Source organism: Prionailurus viverrinus, chromosome B3, assembly GCF_022837055.1.
Source record: "Prionailurus viverrinus isolate Anna chromosome B3, UM_Priviv_1.0, whole genome shotgun sequence".
NCBI lineage: Eukaryota > Metazoa > Chordata > Mammalia > Carnivora > Felidae > Prionailurus > Prionailurus viverrinus.
The window spans coordinates 110,789,598-110,813,272 of record NC_062566.1 but is presented as its reverse complement, the minus strand read 5'-3'; the positions used below and the strand labels follow the sequence as shown (position 1 = coordinate 110,813,272).

Sequence of the window (23,675 nt, the reverse complement as noted above, 5' to 3'; positions counted from 1 at the left end):
CAAGCTAGCTGCTGGCCCCACCCAGACTGGGTGTACCAGCTGAGGGCTACACTCACGTGAGCTCTGGGTAGACGTTATCCAGGTACCAGCGGAAGGACTTACAGTTCATCTTCTTCCTCTGCTCGATCCGTGTGGCTACACTGAAACAGTAAGAAAGGCTCAGGCTTTGGCAAGGGGGCCCAGGGAGGAAGCCCCAGGAGGCCAGCCCCCTCTGTCTGCCTACCCCCAGGCTGGGCAGGACCAGCGGCTGTCCAAGCCTACCCTCCAGCCATAAATCATTCTGCAACCTGCAAGGTCACTCCAAGTATCCTGGCGATTCCTCATTTCTTTCCTCAAATTCCCACTGACTTTGCAGGATCAGGGCAGCCCACGGAGGGTCCTGCTTTACCCTGGCTTCTCACTCCTCGACACCTCAGCACTCCCTAGTCCTTTGGGTTTTTTTTTTTTAAGTTTATTAATGTATTTACTTTGAGAGAGTGCATGAGCAGGGAAAGGGCAGAGAGAGAGAGAAGGAGAGAGAATCCCGGCTCAGAGAGAGAATCTAACAGCTCTGAGCCTGATGCAGGACTCAATCTCATGAACTGTGAGATCATGACCCAAGCCGAGATCAAGAATCAGATGCCTAAGTGACTGAGCCACCAGGTGCCCCCTCCCTAGTCCTTATTTTCACAGAGAGCAGAGCCTCAGTGAACTCCAAGCTTTCCTTTCCTGCATTCCAGTTTTAGCAGAAAGGGTCAAATAAGACATGCACGACATCTTTGGGGAATTTTGGCAAATAAGAACCCTCCGATGTGCCCATGGATCCACAGTTTGATCTCCCCAGCTTCCTCAGCTTCACTGACCAGAATGGCCACTGACATATGACCTTCACTGCCTCTCTGAGCCTCGGTTTCTTCCCTGGTAAACTGGGGACATGACTACCTATCTCGGAAGGTTTTCGGAGAATCAAATGAATTAAGAGGGCATAAGAGCCTACCACAGGGTAGTTAGTAAACATCAGTTCGCCACTAACAGAAATAGTGACACAGCTTTTCTTTTGAAGGGCTAGGTATGCGTAAACAGAGGCAAGAAGATTCAGTGATGATTGCTAATGTTTTCAGTCTTCTGACCACAACCTTAAGTAAGAAATAAATACATCTTATACCGTGATCGAGTATTCCCATGTGCAAATACGGCTAAACACACACGCGCATATAACTGAAATAAATTTCACCGAACAATACTTAGCCTTAACTGCAATCAAGTGCTATTTTCTAGTCTGCTCTGTACTAATCTATAGTGTTCTAGGTCTTCTTTTTTTTTTAAATGACTGTCACGACCCACGAAATCGATTTTATAACCAATCTACATTTTGAAAATGCTTAACTAGACGGTAGTCACACGAGTCCAGGACAGGAAAACAGGCTAACGGCGGGAGGTGGCGGCAAAACCCCAAGTGTTTTCCGCAGACAGTCGGGCAGGGCACTAAGTACTCCCACAGATGTCCTTTTTCCTGCAGGCAGCTTGTGAACGGGCAGCTCTTCGTAAGCGAGCCCTCTCTGCTTATTTCTCCCCAAGAGGCTGCATGCTCCTCAAGAACCCAGTCCTATCTCACATTGCATATCCTACCATATCCCCCGACTCCCAAGAGCCCAGTGGGGAGGGGCTCAGTTGCCGAGGAGACAGTGAGTTCTTCCCTGGCGTCCACGGTTTGTGTTTTGCTATGGCTGTGCTAACGTGGGCGGAGGGAGGCAAACCGGGGCTGGTCGAGGGGGCCCACCTGCCAAAGGCCTTTCCGATGGCCGAGGGCCGGGCCTCATAGTAATACTGCTTGTATTCATCCATCCACACCTCTGCAGTGCGCTTGGTATTCCTAAAAGGGGAGGAAGGAGCAAAACGAAGTCACCAGGGTGGTCACAGAGTTAGGATCAAGATCAGCTCTGCGCAGCACAGGGTGTTGAGGATCTCAGGAGTGTGCGTGAAATAATACTGATGGTATAAATGACTATGGAATCTGTCAACGTCCATTAGCTCGTGTCTGTATGCTCCCTGACACTCCACTTGAGGCATCTGTTCTGCCAAAATACCTACATGGGGGCAAAAGGACATGTACCAAATATTTGTTTAGTAAGACATGGGTGACAACCTAAATGCCCACCAATAGGAGCATAATGACCCCTACTTCTCCAGGATGGAGTACGTGCCATGGAAGGATGTCTAGAATTTAGTGTGAGCAGCAGGAAAGCACATTGCAGAAAGAACACACAGCTTGACCCTATGTACGTAAAACACAAAGTTGTGGTATGTGTGCTTCCCTCCACCTAAAGTACGTGCATGAAAATGAGTCAAAGGGCCGAAATGAGAGACCAGAAATCTATACCCAGTAGTTACTTCGAGAGAGCCAAGGGGGATAGGAGTCAGACTGGGTAAAAGGGACTTTTGCTTTTTTCTCCACATGTGACGTAAAGAGTAAAAGCACATGTGTGGACAGATATGTATATATAATATCTTGCATTTTACGGTGAACACGTGTTACTTTTATCATTATAGAGACAACGCACAAAGGGGTGGGGGAGAAGCAAACCGAAATATTAAGCCATTCGGTTAGCTACACTGGGGAGCCACTGCTACAAACAAGGGAGCACGGGCCTGACGAGCCAAAAAACTGTCCTCAAAGAGGGATGCTCATGACACTCTTCCCCGCCTCCCCTTCCCCCCCCTCCAGGAGAGCGGGCGATGGCTGGTCTCTAGGACCTTGCCCACTCCCCCTCAAGACCAAGTACATCCTGGGGCTGGGGACATGGGTGGGCAGATGCTGACCAAGTCAGGGTCAGGACATGGCATCCATGACCAGAACTTGGGGCCCAGTGAGTGGAGGGCAGCTACCAGGTAGGCATTGGGCCAGTTTTCCAATATACTCCCGGGCAAAGAGAGTCAAGACAAGGGAGGCCTGGCGTCCACACTCGGTTTCATCCTTCCACCCTTGAAAGTACCTGAAATCCCAGAATTGGAGGGAACAGATGGGGAAACTGAGGCCCAGAGAGGTGGGGTGGCTGCCCAGAGTCGCACGAGTAACTGACTGGGCTGGGGTCTAGAAGCCAGGTGTCTTAGCTCCTAGCCTGGTGCCCTTTGCACTGTGACCTACCTGATGTAGGTGAGGGCATTGCCCTCAGGAAAGTTGTAGGGGTGCCGTTTCCTGAAGACGTGGCCCACCCGGCTGCAGGGCACGATCTCCAAGCTCCCACCGCACATCCACACCCTGAAGGAGAGCTCTGCAGGAAATGGCAGCCGTCAGGAGGGAAGAGTCCCTGGCAGGTCCCCACTGAGTGAAGGCCGGGAGGAGCTAGCCTCCCTTGCCTTTGGTGTCTCTTTGAAGGCATGTGCTGGGCTCAGGGTTCCTGGGGCCATTTACATGGGGTATGCCCAACCTTGAACATGTTCCTGACCGCTCGCTCTGTGCATGTACATACCCCCGCCCCCCAGCACACACACGCCCCCTCCACACACACCTCCTCTACCCACACCACACACACACATACCCTCCATATACACCCCTTTGACCCACATTCCCCCTTCCACACACACCGCAAACACACACCCTCCACACACATCCCCTCCATACCTACCACACATACACACCCTCCCTACATGCTCCCCATACACACTGCCCGTATCTGAGCCCTAGGAGAGGAAAGTTTTTTTGTTTTGTTTTATTTTTTTGAGACAGAGAGAGAGAGAGAGAGAGAGACAGAATCCTAAGCAGGCTCCACATTCAGGGCGAAGCCCAACGCAGGGCTCGATTCCATGACCCCGGGATCATGACCCAAGCTGAAATCAAGAGTTGGAGGCTCAACAGACTGAGCCACCCAGGTGCCCAGGTGGGAAAGCTTTGAAGGAACACCAAGACCATGAGCAGAAGGGAAACCGAATCAAATGCAGCATCATTTCCAGCCTCTGACTACAAAGCCCCATCCAGACATTGCTAAGGAAGAATGCATTTGCTCATCAGTCAGTCCTAGACACCCATGAGGCTGGGAAACCCACCACCAATCAGGCCACGGGCCACTCTTTCTGGCCCTGGACCTCCCTCTTGGTGTAGGTGGTCTCCATGCACAGGCTACCACTGGCCCTCTTGAGACACACTTCTGTTTGATAGTGGTTGGGATGCTGAATGAGCTTCTGCAGGTGACTGTGGTCCCTCTTAGTGCTGAGAGATACAAGAAGGTGGCCATTCTGCTTCCCGGAAGGGAACAGCACAGGCTGCCTGCTCTATTCTCAAAATTTTTTTTTTAATTTTTTTTCAACGTTTTTTATTTATTTTGGGACAGAGAGAGACAGAGCATGAATGGGGGAGGGGCAGAGAGAGAGGGAGACACAGAATCGGAAACAGGCTCCAGGCTCCGAGCCATCAGCCCAGAGCCTGACGCGGGGCTCGAACTCACGGACCGCGAGATCGTGACCTGGCCGAAGTCGGACGCTTAACCGACTGCGCCACCCAGGCGCCCCTCAAATTTTTTTTTTTAACATTTATTTTAGTTTCAAGAGATACAGAGAGACAGAGTGTGAATGGGGGAGGGGCAGAGAGAGAGGGAGATACAGAACCGGAAGCAGGCTCTAGGCTCTGAGCTGTCAGCACAGAGCCCGACGCGGGGCTCGAACCCACCAACAGTGAAATCATGACCTGAGCTGAAGTCGGACGCTTAACCGACTGAGCCACTGAGGTGCCCCTGCCTACTCTACTCTACACTCAACAGTCGTCACTTCTGGCAAGGACCCATCTTGGCAGCTTGCTGAACCTCACATCATCTCTTCTGATTACTCTTTCATATTAACCCTGCAGGTGGGCACCCTGTGACATTAAAACACCTCTTTCCTGTCCCAGAAAATACATAATCCTTTTTTGTTTGTTTGTTTTTAATTGAAAAAAAGGAAGACCGTTTTCTCATGAGCTCTAGCCTTGGTCCATCTCCCACTCCCCAGTTGGCCATACAGATACTGGTCCCTGGCCAGGTCTGGGGGTTCTCACCTGGCACAGATGGTCAGGGCCCAAGCCCCCTCGCTGCGACTAACACCCACCTCTGGCTAGACTGTGTGCAGCAGGCAGCTTCCAGACACAGGCCAGGGGCGAGGACTGGACATGTGGCATATCCGGACCCATGCTCATGGTCGGGTAAGCTAATGGGCTTCCTAGGTAGGCCTGCAGACTGCCGGGCTTGTGTCCCTTCTCCCGGGATGAGCTTTGCAACTGGTTCAACAACTGAGATTTAGAACTAGGGGTGGACCTGGGGGACAGAGGAGTTACTTTCTAGTTCCATTTCTGCCAGACTAGCTTGGTTATGCTAGTTAAGTCACTTCATCCCACCAGGCCATACTGTCCATGCTGTTATTGTCATTATCCACAAGGCGGTAACGAACAGTAAGCATCACCCATTTACTGAGCACTTGCTATGTGCCATGCCAGGTCTAATTCTCACAGCAAGCAGATGAAGCTAGTATTATTATCCCCATGGGCTTTTTGTTTGTTTTATTTTTGTAAATTTATTTATTCTCTTTAAGTAGGCTCCATACCCAACGTGGGGCTTGAACTCATGACCCTGAGATCCAGAGTCACATGCTCTACCAACTGAGCCATCCAGGCACCCCTATCCCCATGTTCCTAATCAGGACTGGGAAGCTCAAACATCTTAACCTCTCCAAGATCACCCAAACACTCTGCTGCAGAATTACAATGTCAAGTTCACATTTTGTCCAGCAAGCTGCACTGTTTGAACCAGATTCTTTCGTTCATGCAGTGAAATGTTATCGGGAACCTGTTCATTATGTGTTGTATGCTGTTCTAGAATCCTTACACTGATGGGTAGGAGACAGGGACTCACTAAAATAAGAAAGAAAACGACAAGTAGACGAGAAAATGAATAAAATACGTAGTCTATCTGGCGGTAGTAAGTACAATGGAGACAAAGGAAGCAGGTGGGGCTGAAGAAGGGGGAGCTGTTGTGGGGGGGGGGGCTACAGTTTTAATTAGACTGACTGGGAAGTTATCACTCAGAAGGGGACATTTGAGCTAAGTCCTGAAGGAGGTGAGGAAGCCAGTCGTGTGGCTTTTAGGGGACAAGCATTCCAGGCAGAGGGACCAGCAAGGGAAAAGAAGTAGAGGCTAGGGTAGGCGGCAAGTCCCAGGCGTGGCAACTTGCAGGTGGTGGCAAAGAGGCCTGGCAGGGCTAGCTGCTGGAGTGGAGTGAGGCCGGGTGAGAGAGGCAGTAGATGTCAGCAGAGCTGGTAGTGTGCTGTGGGGGAAGGACCCAAGGCACAAGGACTTTGGGTTTTGCTATCAGTGTTGAGGGAGTCCTTGCAGGGTCACGAGCAGAGGAGCAGGGGACTGGCTTGATGGGACTGTCTTTTAAAAGGATCTCTAGGGGCGCCTGGGTGGCTCATTCGGTTGGGCGACTGACTTCGGCTCAGGTCATGATCTCGCGGTCCGTGAGTTCGAGCCCCGCATCGGGCTCTGTGCTGAGAGCTCAGAGCCTGGAGCCTGTTTCAGATTCTGTGTCTCCCTCTCTCTCTGACCTTCCCCCATTCATGCTCTGTCTCTCTCTGTGTCTAAAATGAATAAACGTTAAAAAAAAATAAATTAAAAAAAATAAAAGGATCTCTAACTGAGAATACACTGAGGGTTGATGGGGGGTGGGAGGGAGGGAGAGTGGGTGATGGGCATTGAGGAGGGCACCTGTTGGGATGAGCACTGGGTGTTGTATGGAAACCAATTTGACAATAAATTTCATATTAAAAAAAAAAATAAAAAAATAATGAAAGGCTCTCTAATGGGAATCCCAAGGTTTTCATGTTTGTCGCCTGCCCTTACGGTGGCCTCTGGGCTCTGAGTTTGGCTCTCTGAGGGGACGCGGGAATGAGTCTCAGTTTGGATATTTCCCTTCCTTCAACAAAGGAATAAAACAAAAGGCCCAAACCCACCAGCGGCAGGCCTCTCCTGGCTCAAAACTGCTCCCAACAGCTGAACATCTGAGCACCATGGCTAGCCTAGAAATTTCTTTGAATTTCTTCTAAGAAACAAAACCCTTCCCAGAAACACTCTGTGGTTCACCTTTCAAGTTCCCCAACCACTGAGCCCTTGCCTCAGGCAGAGTTTGAAGTTAGCTATTTGATCAGTCACTTGTTTCTCTGTCAATCACCAGCCTTAAAAAAAAGAAAAGAAAAAAAAGACAAAAGAAAAAGGCTCCTGGATGCAAGAGAGACCATTAGTTTCCTAGTCCTCAGAATCTTTGCAGGAAACTGGCTTTGCCAAAGCTTCCAGGAACACACAGGAGGCCACTTGAGCCAAAAACATGTGCAAAGGAGGTCAGAACGGAAGGGTCAACGCACCCTAGTTCCCAGAATTTACTCCTCTAAAGGCCTGTCTGGAAACGGTTTCCAAGAGTAAGTTACAAAGGGGAGAACATTCCACGTCTGTTTCCACTCCAGTTGGTTTTGAGTTGGGATCAGGCCTGTTGTAAGCCCCACTGCTCATCCGTGTCCTGACCAGGGAGAGCGAAGGAAGACCCCCTCCTCACCTCTCAGAAACCCAGCATTTGCTTTGATCACACCTCACATTTAAAGGGCTCTGGTAGAGGCACTCCATACCCCCGTCAGACGTGGAGCATCCTGACTGAAATCTGGAAGACGGCGTCCACCTCAGTTTTCCCACCTGGCAAATGGGTGCAATACCACCAGCCATATTTACTTTGCAAGAAACCCGGTCAGGATGAAGAAGGAAACAGAGGGCTCTGCAAAGGACTGGGTCACCACAGGAGCAAGAACTGGAAACCCCCGAGCACTCACTCCCCATCCTTCACCCCCCTCCCTGCCACGTGGGCCGCACCACCAGGCTCCCATCTTGTGGGCTGGCAGGGTCGGTCAGAGCGAGGAGAGGGGAGAGTGAGGGTGGATGTTCATCCCCCCACACCCCCTACCTCGGTGCTGTGGGCTGGCTACAGGTGCCCCGAGACCACAGCTCCTGTCAGAGGGCACCCCCTCCCCGACTTTCAGACCTGGGATGGCTACACTTCACAGCAGCCACCAGCCCAGCCTAGTACTGTCCCTGCGGCTGTCTGTATCTTGCCTGCACTGTGTGAACTGGCTTTTTAGTAACCCCCCTTGAATTACCCATGTTGGGTGTTCCATCTGTCCTGGGCCTTTATCTAACTGAACCTCACGGGTGACCCTGGGGGTTTGCTGGGCTCCTGCCTTTCCTGCTGGAGCGAGAGGGCTCCCATGGCCCCAAAAGTAGTGATAATGGCTGCCAGCACCACGCCATATATTTTTTTAATCTTTTTTTACATTTCTTTATTTTTGAGAGAGAGACAGAGTACGAGTGGGGGAGGGGCAGAGAGAGAAGGAGACACAGAATCCGAAACAGGCTCCAGCCTCTGAGCTGTCAGCACCGAGCCCGACGCGGGGCTCGAACCCACGGACCGTGAGATCATGACCTGAGCCAAAGTCGGTCGCTCAACCGACTGAGCCACCCAGGCACCCCCACACCAAACATTTTTAACTCATCTCTCATTTAGTATTCATACCAGCCTCTTGAGGAAAGAGACTTAGGGAGGCTTTAACTTGTCCAGGGCCAAACAGCTCACAGGTAGTAGGGCCAGTATTTGTACCCAGGCCATCTGACCCCATTACTTACATTTGACCACCAAAGTCCACTCTGCCCCCGCCCGGCTCTTCTGGAAGAGAAGCTGCAGCATGTTTAAGCTGCAGTCCAGGCTACAAGTCTGTATGTTCTTTCACACACGTCTAGCCATGCGGCCACAGTCTCCCCCTGACCACCTAAATCTCTCTGGCTGCTAGCTGTGTGGCTCTGGACAAATTACTTAACCTCTCTCTCGGTTTCTTTATCAGTAAAATGGAGATAAAATAGTACTTACCTCAGATTGTTGTGAGGTTGTGAGGATGAAACACATTAATACATGTTTAGAACAGGGCCTTGTGCATAGAAAGTGCTTGAGCGGGTTATCTATTGTTATTATTGCTATTGTTATTTTCCAACTTACCAAAATTCTCTCCCCCCCAGATGTCCATCTGGGCATCATACTTTCCCAAATGGTTAAACCAGGACTTGTCGATCACGAAGATTCCCCCAGCTATGACGGGCGTCCTAGGAGCAAGGAGAGGAGAGAGGCAATGCATGAGCTGGAGAAGCTGGGAGCCCTTCTAGATGGTTCCAGAACCCCGGGCCATTTGCCCCGCAATCACCTGCTTGCAGAGTCACAGGGGCAGGATATCTGGTCAGCTCCCTGGCCTCTGTCCTCTCTGTCCCTGGGACCCAGAACCGAGTCAGCACTTAGATCATGCACCCGCAGGAGCACCAGCAACTAAACGGCCCCCCAGCAGCCTCCCAGGCCCTCAACCCAGGGAAGGATGGGGTCTCTGCAGAGCCCAAAGCTGCACTGACCTTATGGGCTTGGTGGGGTCGGTCCTGGCAATCTTCTGCTCAAGAGGGATCTGCTCCCACTTGAAATGCAGGCTCCAGTCAAATCCTAAGGGACAGAGCAGGGTGAGGACAGAGCTCTGGGCAGAGCCCGCTGGCGGTGGCTGCTCCCTCGCTCTGCCAGCCCTTGGTGTCTCCCTTGATCAGAGCCCAGCTCATAGAGGGCCTTGGGCAATTCATGCAGTCGTTCCTTCACTCAGAATGAGACAGGCCCCTGTCCTCATTGAGTTTGAATCTACTGGGAAAGACAGAGACTACAAAGATAAATCAATAAAAGGATAATCTGCTAGTCAAAGGGGGAAAGTGCTAAAAAGAAAAGTAAAAAAAAAAAAAAAAAAAAAGAAAGAAAGGTATCCATGCTATTCTAGTAAGGGTAGTCAGGAAAGACTCCCTAATGAGGTCACATTTGACCTGAACGAAGGACTGATTCATGGAGAGACATCTGGGGAAAGGGAATTCTAGCTGGGGGAACAGCAAATGCAAAGGCCCTGAGGTGATTTTCCTAAAGGAGAAATGCCTGGCTCCCTTCAGATTTCCACTCAACTCCCAAGATCTAAGGAACTGCTGTATCCATTTTTTGGAACTCTGGGCCCCAAATAGGAAAACCACTCTGCCCACTAGCTCCTAGCAACAGATTGTCTAGTGCCGCCTGTCCGATAGAACTTTCTGCAATGATGGTCATGTTCTGTATCTGCACTGTTTAATATGGTAAGCAGTCGCCACACGTGGTTACCGAGCTCTGGAAATGTGGCTAGTGCAACTTAGGAAGTAAATTTGAATTTTACCTAATTTTAATTAATTTAAGTTTAGGTAGCCAAATATGGCTATTCTATTGAACAGCACCACTCTGATGTCTAGACCAGAGCTGTCCAAAGGAAATAAGATGCAAGCCAGAAATGCAAGCCACATACGTAATTTAAATTTTTCTAGTAGCCATATTCAAAAGTAAGAACATATGAAATTGATTCGCATAATATATTTAGTGCAATATATCCAATGTTTTCATTTCAACATGTAATCAATATACAAAATCACTGAGGAGATATTAAAATAATTTTTTAATGTTTATTTATTTTTGAGAGAGAGACAGACAGAGAGACAGCAAGGAGAGGAGGGGCAGAGAAAGAGGGAGACAGAATCTGAAGCAGGCTCCAGGCTCCAAGCTGTCAGCACAGAGCCCTATGTGGGGCTCGAACCCATGAACTGCGAGATCATGACCTGGGCCGGAGTTGGATCAGTCATTTAATGGACTGAGCCACCCAGGCGCCCCGTGAGGAGATGTTTTACATTCTTTCGTACTAAGACTTTGAAACTTGGTGTGTATTTTACACTTACAGCACATCTCAATTCAGACTGGTCACATCTGAAGAGCTCAATAGCCAAATGGAGCTAATAGCTACCGTATTAGACAGCCCGTGTCCACACCACCTCCAGCTATACGCATTAGAAGTCATGCAAGGTTGAGGACTCCCCTCCCCGCCCAAGACACTGTCATAATCATGCCTTCTGCCAGGACCTGTGGCCATGGTCCCAGGGCTGGCAGCATTGGGGAAGGATGTGTCAGTGTTTGCAGGGAGAAAAAGACAAAAGACTAGCTTGGAGCTATCACTGACTGTGCCAGAGGGCTTTGTCCCCAACCTCGGGGCTCTACACTATCCCTTTCCATTTTCTGGAGGTAAGGGGGTGGAGTGAGACGCTCCTGCACACCAGGAGGAAGAGCACCAAACCCAGGGCTTTAGGTTGCCCTCACCTGCCTCTTTCAAGCCTGCGGCTCCTCCCCCCAGGGGGCCAGACCCACCTCCGCGAAGATCCGCAGATGCAGCGAGGTAGGCAAAATTGTCCAGACTGATGACATCAATGATGGGGCTCACCACGCGGGTGTGGTCCTAGGCGAGGAACGAGAGATGGCGTGAGGCCAGGGACTCCTCGAAGAAAGGCCCAGCCGCCTGCTCTTCAAGGCGTGGGGCACCCAGCCCTTCCTGCAGGACATGTCAGGTTCCTGGAAGCCTGTCCTGCAGCACCACATCCAGGCTCCCGGAAGGTCCCACCTGGGTTCCCTGGGCACAGTGCTGTCCCAGCCTCTTCTTCTCACACCAGGTTGAGCCCTGCTGGGATCTCACCTCCTCAGTGAAGCCCTGCCTGATTGCTGCAGGCTGGGGATTTCTTCCTCTGTTGAGCCGTTCTCACAATTACAGTCCAGACAATTCCTGGGGCACTGAGCCACTAACGTGGCTCTTCTGTTGCTGGTTTGAACTGTGGTTCTATTAACTGTCATCCACCTTTGTACACGTTTGCGTTGAGTCTTCCCAATCGGACCACCAGCAGCTTGAGGGCAGGGACTCCGCGGTCCTTGTGCAACCTGGGTGTCACTCTCTTATGCCACATCCACTTCAAGGAACCCTTCATCCCCCAAGACACAAATCCACCCCCATTGGTGGGTAATGTTAATTTTATCCAAGGGTAATGGTGTTGGTGGATCATGTCATATACCCTGTGCAAAACTATCAACTGCCATCAGCCTTCTCTTCTCTCTCCCTCCGTGGAGGGACACAGAACAGAGCCTCTTCTCTCCACGCATTCTGCGCGGACCCTCAAAATCCTCTTGTCCGCAACTTGGAACCCAGCTCTGCCCCTCAGTTCACATCCCATCTCAGGACCACAAGAGCCTGGGAGACGGCAGAGCAGGGGAGACCACTCATGGTTTCTCACAGAGCCCTGCGGGGGCCTCGCTGTCTCCTTTTTAAAGACCTTTTTGTCCTGAGATCTAATTCCCATTTTTATAACAATTTTATTAGCCATAATTGACATGTGATAAAATTCACCATTTTAAAGTATACAGTTTGGTGGCTTATAGTATATTCACAACACTGTGCACCCACCGCCCCTATCTAATTCCAGAACATTTTCATCACCCCGACAAGAGCCCCTGTACCTGTTAGCGGTCACTTCCCAACCGCCTCTCCCCGCCCTGACAACCGCTAATCTCCTTTCTATTTCTGTGGCTTTGTTTCATTCTAGACACTTTGCATCAGTGGAATCATATAATACGTGGCCTTTTGTGACCTGCTTCCCTCACTTAGGGAAATGTTTTTATCCTTATTGTGGCATGTATCAGGACTTCATTCTTTTTTATGGCTAATATCCTATTGTATGGCTGCCTCACATTTGTTTGCCCATTCATCAGTTGGCAGACTTTGGGCTGTTTTCACAGTTTGGCTACTCTGAATAATACTGCTCTGAACACTCCTGTACAAGTTTTTGTGTGGAGTATGTTTTCATTTCTCTTGGGTATACACCCAGCAGCTGCAAGGGTCACGTGGTAACTCCACGTTTAAACTTTTGAGGAACTGCCAGACTGTTTTCCAAAGTGGCTGCACCATTCTACGTCCTCACCAGCAATGAGTGAAAAGGCTCCTACTTCTCCACATCCTCGCCAGCACTTGTTACTGTCCATCCTTTGGTTACAGCCATCCTGTACGTATCAAGTGGTATCTGACTGGGGTTTTGGCTTGCATTTCCCTCAAGTCTTAATAATGTTGAGCATCTTTTCTTTTCTTTTCTTTTTAGCATCTTTTCATGTGCTTGTTGGCCATTTGCATCTGCCTTGAAGAAATGTCCATTCAAATCTTTTGCCCATTTTTAAGTTGGGTGGTCTTTTTATGGTTGATCTGTAATCACCTCATCCTACCCTCCATTTCTACTACCCTTGCCCTTCTAGCATAAAACTGGCATGTAGTAAGGGCCCCCTGCCCTCATCTCTCCTTGAGGACACCATCCCCCTCTCCTTCCTTCTCAGGCTTCCCAGCCTTGCCCCGAAAATACCCCCTGCCCCAGCACAGGACCCGCCTCCCCCAGGAGGAAAACAACACCATTCGGAATAGGAGCTTTATAGCTCACCCAAGCTCTCATCCAAATGAATTCTCACAACAACCTCGTGAGACAAATATTACAATTACCCCCGTTTTCAGAGGAGAAAGCTCCATAACATGGAGTCACTCTGGAGGGGGCAGACCCTTTAGGCCCCTACTCTGCCTGTCCAACTTCAAAGACTATTCACACGCCCTCATGCCAAGAACATGGTGGGCACATCCCAAGGGACAGAGATCCTGTAGGGACAGACAGACTCACCTCCTTTACCCGTTGCAGCATAGGCTGTAGCCACTCAGTATTCACTTCACAGTGGCTGTCCAGAAAGGTGAGGACAGCAGCTGTGGCCACATCTGCCCCACGGACTCGGGACCGGATCAGCCCTGCAATGGGAATGGACAGGGATTGGTAACTAGGACTGGGCTGATTTGCTTTCCCCCCATCCCTCAAAAGTCTCAGGGCTCTGCACCCTTCAGGGGTCAAAGCTTCCTCTGAGTTACTGTGATTGAGGTTTACTTTGTATTTGTTTATTTCCTTCCTCACTCTCCTTTCTCTCATCCACCTGTCAACCGTCATTACTCAAGGTCATTCTCTGAGCACCCTCAATGTCTCAGACACTGTTCGGGACTCTGGGAACACACTGATACAGTCAGTTCAGTAAAGGCCAAGTGCAATAAAGTGCGTTTGAGTATCCAAAGAAAAACCAGAAACCAAAACCCTTTCCCCCCTAACCCTGGGGACCTCAGGGCAGTCCCCTTCAGTTGCACCATCATGTGTGACATGGCTAGAATCTTCTAGACTAAGACAGGCCGGAGTTGCTGTGGCAGCCCCTTCATTCACCTTAAGCATGTTATTTAACCTCCCTGAGCCTTGGTTGTCTTATCTAGAAGTTTCAGAGAAATTGATCCCTGCCCGTCTGGAAGAGTGCTTGGTGCCTAGGAGGCCTACACATGCTAGTTTCTGCTCTGCTTCTATCCCGCCCCCGACAGTCTTGCCAATGGTTCACCAACTGTCAGAGAGTGGCCTTGCTTCTGGCAGCTCCCTGGCCAGGGCTGGGGACTGACCTGGTCAGGAGAGAAAGGGCCCGGCTGGTCCTGCCGACAGAGCAGCCACTGGTGCCCTGTGAGCTGTGAAGACGGAAGAGCCTTACTCTAAGAGCTCCGATTGGAGGGGTTTCCCTGGCCACACCTCTGCCCTGTACTCTGCCCCTGTCCATCTGATTATCCATAATATGTGCAAATATCCATCTGTCCCTTCCTTCCATCCCACAGGAAGCTAGAAAGCGCTTAATCAAAAGTTGACACCTGTGTTGGGCAAATCCCTCAGGAAACAATATATTCTTAGGCCTAAAGGTACCTACAGCCCTGTGCTTGCTAGAAGTCTCTCTCTGGCCTCTTCCACGCCAGTTAGAAGGTCTCCTTAGACTGACAGTTCTTTCTTAATCACACCTCTCACCTCTCTCTCTCTCTAACCTTTAGTGGCTCCCTCCTACCTGCCTTATCAAGTCCAAATGCCTTTCTCTGGCTTCCAAGGTCCTCTGCCATCTATCCTCACCCCACCACTTCCCCTGCTGACCAGGCCCAGATTCTCCCTGGCAGGGAGGAGGTAAGGGAGGTTAAGGGTGGGGTCCCTCCTCCAGGTTGGAATTCTGGCTCCTCTACCCATTACCCTGGGCGCATTCCTAAACCCCCTTAAGCCCCATTTTCTTATGTGCAAAACAATGGGCTGTTATGTGGAGTGAATGCGAGAACGTGAGAACGCAGGCAGGCAACGTGGTTGTCTGCTGCGGGGAGGACTCAGGAAAAGGGCTATTAGTATCCCATGTGTACCTGTGCCAGACCAACGTTGGTGCCTGCAGTGTCCTCGAGCCCGGACTCCCCCGCCCGTTCCCGCTCCCCTGTCTCACAACGTCCTCACCCAGTCAAGGCCCACTCCCCGGTCCCTCCCCTGTCCTGCGGTCTCCATTCTACCCCCACATAATCATGGCCAGCCTGTCCCTGCGGTAGATTCTGACTCCTTGGCCTTACAATAAGCTCTCCAAGGGCAGGGACCACATTTTATACTTCAGAAGAAGTATAAAGTGCCTCCTAGAGTGCCATGTACAATCCTGTGCTGTGGACGATGCTCCAAAACTCTTCTTGAGTGGAAATGAGGTTACATCTGCTTGATAGTGCCCTTTGATTTTCTCAAAGCATTTCCGCATGGCCTATCCCATTTAATCCTTACAGCAGCCATGCAAGGCAGAAAGGGTACAATTATTGACTCCATTTCTCAGAAGAGACAACTGAGGCAGCCAGAAGTAGAGCAACTCGCCTACAGTCATGCCGTGGCTGTGGAAAGAAGGCCACCTGGAATGCGGCAGGCGTGTGCTGGCTTACCGTGACATGGCTCCAAAAGGGAGTGGGGAGGGGCGGAGGTCTAGGCCAAAACAGGTCTGTGGTGACACCTCGGGTTCAAGAACTTACCTTCCCGCCGATCGTTGCGTAGGCACTTGACCTTGGGGATCCTGGTCAGGAGCAGACAGTCTTCGGCTGAAGGTGAGGAGAAGGAAGCAAGCTCATTCAGACAGGGGCATCAGGCCCTAAGGGGTTCGGTCGCCCCTGGAACTGCCCAGAAGGTGTCCCATGGCGAGCCCAGGGAAGGGGCTGGGGCTGGGGAGGCACGCAGGAGCACGGTCATCTCTAATGGTCAAAGGATTGCCCTGTGCCCCACTCCCAGGCCAGACGGAGGAATGCCTGTACTAATGAGATTGCCCCCAGGGGGCGCCAGAGAGCACTAGTAGGTTACAAGGCCAACACCAGCATAGCCACAATGAAGGGACAATCCTCAGCATATGGCAGTTGTAATAACAAAGGATGCTATACTGGTGTTGTTTCAGTTGTTAAAAAGGTCATCTCTGGGGTGTCCCATCCAAAAACACCACCACTCTGGGATGCCTGGCTGGCTCAGTTGGAAGAGCGTGGACTCTTCCTCTCGGGGTGGTGAGTTTGAGCCCCACTTTGGGTGTAGAGATGACTTAAATAAATAAGTAAATAAATAAACACAGAACAAAACAAAACACCACTCTTTCCCCTCCTTTGTCACCTGGGAGCAGAGTCAGGGAGGGCACCCAGAAAGGACTGAAGATCTGGTCGGGGGCAGAGGTCTGCCTGTGAGGTCCAGGATGACCTCCGGAGAGTTGGCCTCCACATTCTGGGGGAAGGAGGGTTTGGAGGGATGCGAAAAACAGAAAGTGGAAACTTACGATCTGAACTGAAGTCATCCACTAAAATGATCTCCTGGATCAGGCTGGCTGGAGTTCGGTTCAGGACACTAGAAGAATGGGGACAGAGGATCCCGGATTCAGGGGCCACCTTCCATTTACCTCTCTTTGCCACAGAGCTCCCCCACCACCCAGCTCAGGGGCCAGCACACTGGCCACCGGCAGCTGCTTGCAAACCTTCTGGGCCCTGAGCAGCGGCTGAGGAACAATGTGTTCTCCGGGCTTTTCCGGAGACCCGGCCGCCCCTGCACCTGCGGGGACCTGTGCCAGACAGGTGATGGTAACTGCTCCAGTGTAGACAGGACCTGTAGCTGCCCTGGCTGCTTAGGCTTAACAAGCCCTGCCCGGGGGCAATACACAGCTGGACCCCGAACTGCCTGCCTAGAAGGCTAGTGAGTCTCCTGGCCCGATGGGTTAGCAAGGGTGTTCCCAGGGAAGCCCTTTCCCGCTTTCCTTCCCACCGTCCTTCTTCCTCCACTCCCTGGTAAAAGAAACCCATGCTTCCTTAATCCCTGGAATACCACTGGGCATTCCTTTCTACATCCTGTTCTCATTAAAGAAGCGGGGTGAGTAGGAGTTGTACTGGACCACAGGACCAAGTTTAGGAGGACAGAGGAGCACCTCCCTCTGAATCATTGACAGACACCTACTGGCCTGCCACCCATCCACCTGAGGCTTCATGTCCATCCCTGCCTCTCTCGGCCCCTGACCCTAGAATGTTTGCCCTTGTCCTGGGGACCTGACATTGTGTTTGTGCATCCCGATATCAGTTGGATTTCCAGGGTCTCCCAGCCCCAGCCTCTCGGAAGGATTGGACTACCCCTCCCAGTGGCCGCGGTCTTCATGCTGCCTGGCCCAGCACCTTATCCCAGTGTGCCCCCCTGCCCCCGTGCCCCCCTGCCAAGGGCTTGGCAGCACTCCCTGAGGCCTCGGGGAGCAGCACTACTGAGATGAGGGTCCCAAGGGGTGGCTTACCTCTTCACCGTGCGCAGGAGGGTGGAGCGGGCCTCATTGTGGAAGGTGATGATGACGCTGGTGGCTGGCAGGTCGGCGGAGTAGGCCACAGAGGGGCAACTGAGAACGGAGCACAGAGGTCAGAGGACACTGTGAGAGCCTCCTCAGGGCAGGCTTGAGGCTTCTCTCTGTCCAGCCTGCTGCCCCCTGGAATACCACTGCGGGATTGGGAAGGCCAGCCAAAACCAGGGTGCGAGCCTGCCCCTCCACGGAGTGCTCCTCCGTGCCCACGCAGCCCACCCTGGAGCCACAGGTTGGGGCACCTTCCCAGGCCCCGTCACCTTTGCCAAAGACCTAGGAGTGAAGCGTTTATGAGGGCTCTGGCCCACCATGTGCAGGCACCGTTCCGGGCCCCAGCCTGGGGCCAGCAGACAGAACTCCCCGCCCGATAGAGACAGAGACATGGGGGACAGGAGGGAACAGCCTCTGTTTTGTGCCTGGCACCTGTCGCTTCTTTCTCCTGGCTCATGACATTTGTGGGATCTGGAGAGGAATCACCCCCATTCTGCCCGCATGTGACTCCCACTACTTACTGCCCAATACTGACAGCAGGCCGGTGACACCTGGCAGGGGAGCAGCCTCCCTCCTCCCGAGCCCTGGACCACTGGAGCAAACAGAAGCCTCTGAGAAGACACCATAAGCAGCTCCTGCCACCCCGCTCCCTCCCCGCACAGCTCTGGGCTCGCCTTCTCCCACATTTTTAGGCATTGGCTTCCCCCTCCTCAGGAAAAGGAATTAAAACAATTCATTCCTGCCAGCCTTCATCGCTGTTGCTACTGCGAACGCTTTTCTTCGTGTTCCTGGGGCCGGCGGGAAGGCAGTTGGTGTTCATGGCAATCTTCTTCTTTATTACAATTGCTCTCTGACTATTTCGGCAGTGACTGTTTTTTTATTCCAGCATTCATTCCACTGACAGCAGCTTATAGTCGAATTCCCAGGCCCATTTCCTGCCCTGCCGGAGCGGACTGGGTCAGGCAGGCAGGAGTTCCACCAGCCTGGGACCCCCCTGGGAGGAATCCTGTGAGGCTTTAAAATAATTCTCCTTGAGGGGCGCCTGGGTGGCGCAGTCGGTTAAGCGTCCGACTTCAGCCAGGTCACGATCTCTCGGCCCGTGAGTTCGAGCCCCGCGTCAGGCTCTGGGCTGATGGCTCAGAGCCTGGAGCCTGTTTCCGATTCTGTGTCTCCCTCTCTCTCTGCCCCTCCCCTGTTCATGCTCTGTCTCTCTCTGTCCCAAAAATAAATAAAAAACGTTGGGAAAAAAAAATAATAATTCTCCTTGAGAAGCAATGCGGGGAGTAGGAGGGGTGGAGGGGGTAGGGAGACTCACCCCTGCCCCCCTGAGAAGCCAGACTTTCCAAGTGCGTCCTCCCAGAGGCATGTGGATTTGGGGTTGGGGGTGGGCTTGGCCTGCTGAGCTGGGGAGTGTTGGAAGAAGTAGCCACCTCCCGGGTGCCCAGTTCAGCCCCCACCCCCACCCCCCCACCCCCGCCCGCCCGCACTGACCTCTAGGGGGCCAGGTCTCTCACTGTGAACCCTAACTATCCTGTGCCCAGGAAGCAGAGACCCTGGATAGTGATGCCCATTCTTCACCTGAAAGTGGCCAACCTCCCCATACCCCATCTGGGGGGGTGAACTTGACCCCCTCCCGACCCACCCCCTCCAACCCTCTCCACTCTGCATTTCTCTGGGATTTATAACTATGAGGATGGGGATTAATCTGGCTCCCAGGAGCCAAGAGCCTCTGAAGAGGTTTGTTCCATGCTTACGTTTTGAGTTTGGGGCTGGTGGGGTTTTCTTTGTGATGCTAGTAGGTCTGCCCTGCCTGGTCTCTCTGCTCTCCTTGAGGGAGATCGAGGCTGGGCTAGGAACTAGCCTGACGGTTTGGAGTCCAGCAGAAGCTGCAGTCTGGAGGGCCAGGAGAAGAGCGTGGCTCACCCCAGTGTGCGAAAGCCAGCACCTTGGCTGCTCCCCCTACACACGCATGCGCTCTGCGCTCACATGCATACACACCCAATCCACCTCGGGCTTCTGGGAGGGGGGGCAGCAGCCCTGGGGCAGGAGGGGAGGCTGACCTCACCAACCCACCCCTGCCTTGGATTTGAAGAGTCTCATTTTAAAACACGCGTCGTCCCAAGAGGAACTCCTCCTTTAAGTTCTTCCGTGAAGACCTGAGAAGGTGGGGGTTGGGGGCTTGGTGGGAGGGAGGACACAGGTGATCCAGGCTAACCCTGGGTCAGTTCAGAGATTTGGGTCTGCAGAACCTCTAGGCCTTGGGGTCTAGGTTGGCCATGGCCAGGGCTGCCAAGGAAGGTCTCCAAGTGGAGCCGTGTGAACATGGCCTCGTAGACCCCACAGTGCAGGTAGACTCTGCACCAGGACCAAGAAAGAGCTTCTGAGACCTGAGCTGGCCCCTGGACCTGGGTGGGGGTCTCCCCAAGTAGCAGGATTATTGTCCTATTTGGCAGCGTGAGTTTCTGGAGGCTGGCAGCGCTGGGATTCCAGGACAGCGAGGACAGTTTGGGCCCCGCCCCCCAACTCAACATCCATCTCACTCTGACAGGCTGCAAGCCCACTGGATTTCAGGCGCATCTCCATGACCGACAAGGAAGGTGCTAGAAGCCTGTCCCCTTCTGCACCCTTACTTCATACACCTTCTGTGCTGTGGAGCAGCCGCTTCAGAAGGAAAAGCAACGTTGGTCCGCGTCATCCTCACCTACCCTCAAATCAGGACCAGCCCGGCCCTACGTACACAGCTAGGTCCAGCCCAGCCCATGATGGTCACTCAAAACTGCAGGCCCGTGAGTGGTCAGCTCCACCAGGCCCTTGCTGACCTGTCTGCACGGAGTACAGAGGAAGCCCCCAAACCAGCCTGGGTCGGCAAGGAGACTTGCCCGGAGGAGAGGACACTGAGGGGTGTCGTGAAGGTGCAGGTGGTGGGGGCGGGGGTTCCGGTGGAGGAAACAGCGTGTGTATAGACAGGGAGAGGGGCAGGAGGGTATCAGACTGCAGGAGCCTTAAGTGCTAGGGTGAAAAGGAGCAGAGGCTCGGGGTCAGCAGGGGTGGCTTGCACTTCGGGCGGAGGGGCTCAGACTGTTCCCATAGGTGAGGGCAGGAAGAGGGCGCTGGAGGTGGTGACTACAATCTAGACAGGACACGTCAAGGACCTGAACCAAGGAGGGGGGCTTGATGACTTCCCCAAGGTCGGTCACTCACACCGGGTGGAATCAGAGCGAGAATCATCATGGAAGGCGTCCTTGGTCTGCTCTGGGGCCTCTCCCACCTACCATACTGACAGAACCAAGAGCAAGGCTGGGAAGCTTTTCTGGGAAATGCTTCCACTGCTGTGGAAGCCGGGGCAGCAGGGCGGGCAGAGGAGAAGGGAAGGGATGTCAATGGGGCAGTGCACAGAACTGCACTGTTTGCACAGTGTGGGCACGGTTGGTGGCACCTCTCCACCTCAGGCACCACCAGCAGGCTCGGCCACCCCCTCAGTCCTCCCTGCGGCCCCCAGGCAGGTCCCTCTCACTGGGATGCTGGACTGAGGTGCTGAAGGGCTTCCCCGGCCCCAGCTGAGTTTTCTTGGCCTTCTCAGGTCCTCAGGAGGTCAGTGAAACAGAAGAGTCAGGGAAACAACTGAGGGTGAGGGTTTGAGTGTCTCAGTAACTAGACTGGGTTTCTGAGTCTCCTGAGTGTCTGAGGGAATCTTCCACATTCCTTTTTTTTTTTTTTTTTAAATGTGTATTTATTTTTGCGAGAGAGAGAGACACAGAGTGCGAGCGGGGGAGGGGGAGAGAGAGGAGACACAGAATCTGAAGCAGGCTCCAGGCTCTGAGCTGTCAGCACAGAGCCTGATGTGGGGCTTGAACTCATGAGCCATGAGATCATGACCTGAGCTGAAGTGGGGCACTTAACCGACTGAACCACCCAGGAGCCCAAAGTCTTTCTCATTTCTCAAATCCACGTGACCAAAAGGAAGCAAGCTAAGTGGTGTTGGCCCTTCCCTCCACCTTTCTTTCTCCCTTGGCACAATGGAGGCCTTACCTGTAATGGCGGGTGTCCCGGATGGGCCGGTCGGGGCTCAGTTTGTCACTCTCTAGCTGGTTGAAGGCATGCTGCCTGTAAGGGTCCTCTCCAGCCTTCAGCTGTTTGGCTGCCAGGTACGCCTTCTCATCAAAGCCTCTGGAGGGTGTTCCTGTCACCTGAGACAAAGGTCAGCATCAGAGAGGTCCCGGGCAGGAGTAAAAAGCAGCCACTGTGTGCAAAGTACTTACTACTAGGCAGGAGCCAATTGCGTTGCCTCATTTGTGCCTTATCCCAACTCTGTGAGCAGGAGATCGTTATTTCCCCCATTGTACAGATAAGGAAACTGAGGCTCAAGAAGTTAAAAAACGGTACCCTCACGTGTACAGGGAGCGTACGGGAACTCTCTGTACTTTTTGCTCAATTTTGTGTACCTACAACCGCTCTAGGAAGAAAAAGAAATCTATTTTTTTTTTTTTTCTAAACCCAAGGTCAGTGTTAGGAAGTCACAGGTTCTGGATTCAAACTGGTTGTTCTGACCCTGAAGGTCATTCTCTTGACCAGTGCTCTTTGCGGGATTTGGAGAAGGCGACTCCCAAGATGAGGGGTCCTGAGGGGACCACCAAACAAGCTGGAGGTTGTCAAGCAGCCTGCGGCCTCCTATGGATGAACTTGGGCCTGACACCGGCTCGGCATGTAGGAAGTGCCTAATCGGTGAAACGCCCAGAGCTCGGACAAGCTGCTGCACAGAGAACTACCTGTGAGGACACGCAGGCCCCTCCAGGCTCGTGCCAGAGCTGCTAGAAGGCAAACGCAGACAATGATGCATGTTCTCGGGGACTTGTGCGGTGCTGCTGGAGTAGCCCTGTGTCAGAGCTGCTGGCTCACAGGTGCTAAGAGCTGGGGAGTGATGGATGACAGATGCCATGGCCCAGCCTCTCTCCTCTTAGCCACACCCCACTCTGTGGTCCCAAAGTCCCCCCACGAAAGACCTGGGGGAAGGACACATCTGAGATGAATGGATAGATAGATGGATCCTGACATCTCATTATTTGAACCAAGCTGCTGGCCGGATGTTTCCCAGCGTGCTTTGAAATATCACCAACCATGAGGCATCCCAACTACAACCCTTCTGCCTGACTGGCAGCCTGGGCGGGAGCTGTGGGCCCCCAGAGGCAGCAGGAAGGTGGGTGAGGATCACCCATACATAGACTCTCTGCATGAGGACCCCGTCACAGGTCTAGCTCTAGAGGGATGGTCCCTGGAAGGCGGCCGGACCTGGGGAAGAGGAGAACAAGGTGTTGGGTGATTCTGGAGCACATCCACAGTGGCCCGGGGCCTCTGTGTCCCCCTGGGAGCCTAGCCCCCAGCCTCACGACACAAGAGTGCAGAAGGCTCCAGGAGTATCTCCATCAAAGCTGCCTCCCTGTAGGGTTCCAGCCTCCAGCTTCATCCTGTCCTGGGAGCCAGTCCCTGAGCTCCCTAAGGGCAGAGCCAGTGAGGGAGGTTTCCTCGTGTCCACTGGGCCCAGCCCCACGCTATGCACACATGCTCAGGATGGTGACCACAGCTGCGCCACTGCGGTATTCAGAGTTGGCGCCATGCCAGGGACTGGACAGATGTGGCACAGCCCCCCTGGACTGGAAATCCATTTCAGGAAAGACAGAAGGAGGGAGGGAGAGGGCAGGGGAGACTGTTCTGACTTGAGTCTTGGATTGCTAGAAGGATGTGCAACTTTGAGAGTGAACACAAGAGGTCCTCTGGGTCCTTCCCACCTGGGAGAAGGTGGGGTGCTAACTCTGCCTCCCCCTTACCCTCCCCCCGCATCCCTCCCAGCACAGGTCAGAGAAATGGAAAGCAGCCTCCAGTTGATGGCTGAGGCAAAATAAAAGAAGTGCAGAAAGCTCCCGAAGGGAGAGGATGCCGCTTTATTATCCTGCAAGTCAACTGTGGGAAATAACCGTGTTTATTTATTTAGGACTTCTGGCCACTCTGCGGGCTCAGGAAACCTCTGAGCCCTCATCCCACACTCACCCATCGCCCAAT

At 52.7% G+C, this 23,675-nt stretch overlaps 1 protein-coding gene and 1 non-coding gene across 2 annotated transcripts in view; both read right to left on the bottom strand.

Annotated features, from left to right (window-relative positions):
* GALNT16 (polypeptide N-acetylgalactosaminyltransferase 16) overlaps positions 1 to 23,675 on the bottom strand; it is a 94,888-nt gene that overhangs the window by 11,713 nt on the left and 59,500 nt on the right. The window contains exons 2-12 of the mRNA XM_047864610.1: positions 21,651 to 21,808; positions 17,571 to 17,669; positions 16,578 to 16,645; positions 15,799 to 15,864; positions 13,595 to 13,716; positions 11,265 to 11,352; positions 9,431 to 9,515; positions 9,030 to 9,133; positions 3,125 to 3,251; positions 1,760 to 1,852; positions 57 to 140 (exon numbers count right to left, since the gene is read on the bottom strand). Of these exons, the coding sequence (XP_047720566.1) occupies positions 57 to 140; positions 1,760 to 1,852; positions 3,125 to 3,251; positions 9,030 to 9,133; positions 9,431 to 9,515; positions 11,265 to 11,352; positions 13,595 to 13,716; positions 15,799 to 15,864; positions 16,578 to 16,645; positions 17,571 to 17,669; positions 21,651 to 21,808 (1,094 nt within the window). The remainder of the gene's footprint in view (positions 1 to 56; positions 141 to 1,759; positions 1,853 to 3,124; positions 3,252 to 9,029; positions 9,134 to 9,430; positions 9,516 to 11,264; positions 11,353 to 13,594; positions 13,717 to 15,798; positions 15,865 to 16,577; positions 16,646 to 17,570; positions 17,670 to 21,650; positions 21,809 to 23,675) is intronic.
* On the bottom strand, positions 5,545 to 5,617 carry TRNAQ-CUG (transfer RNA glutamine (anticodon CUG)). The gene has a single exon. It is a non-coding gene; the product is annotated as a tRNA-Gln (tRNA).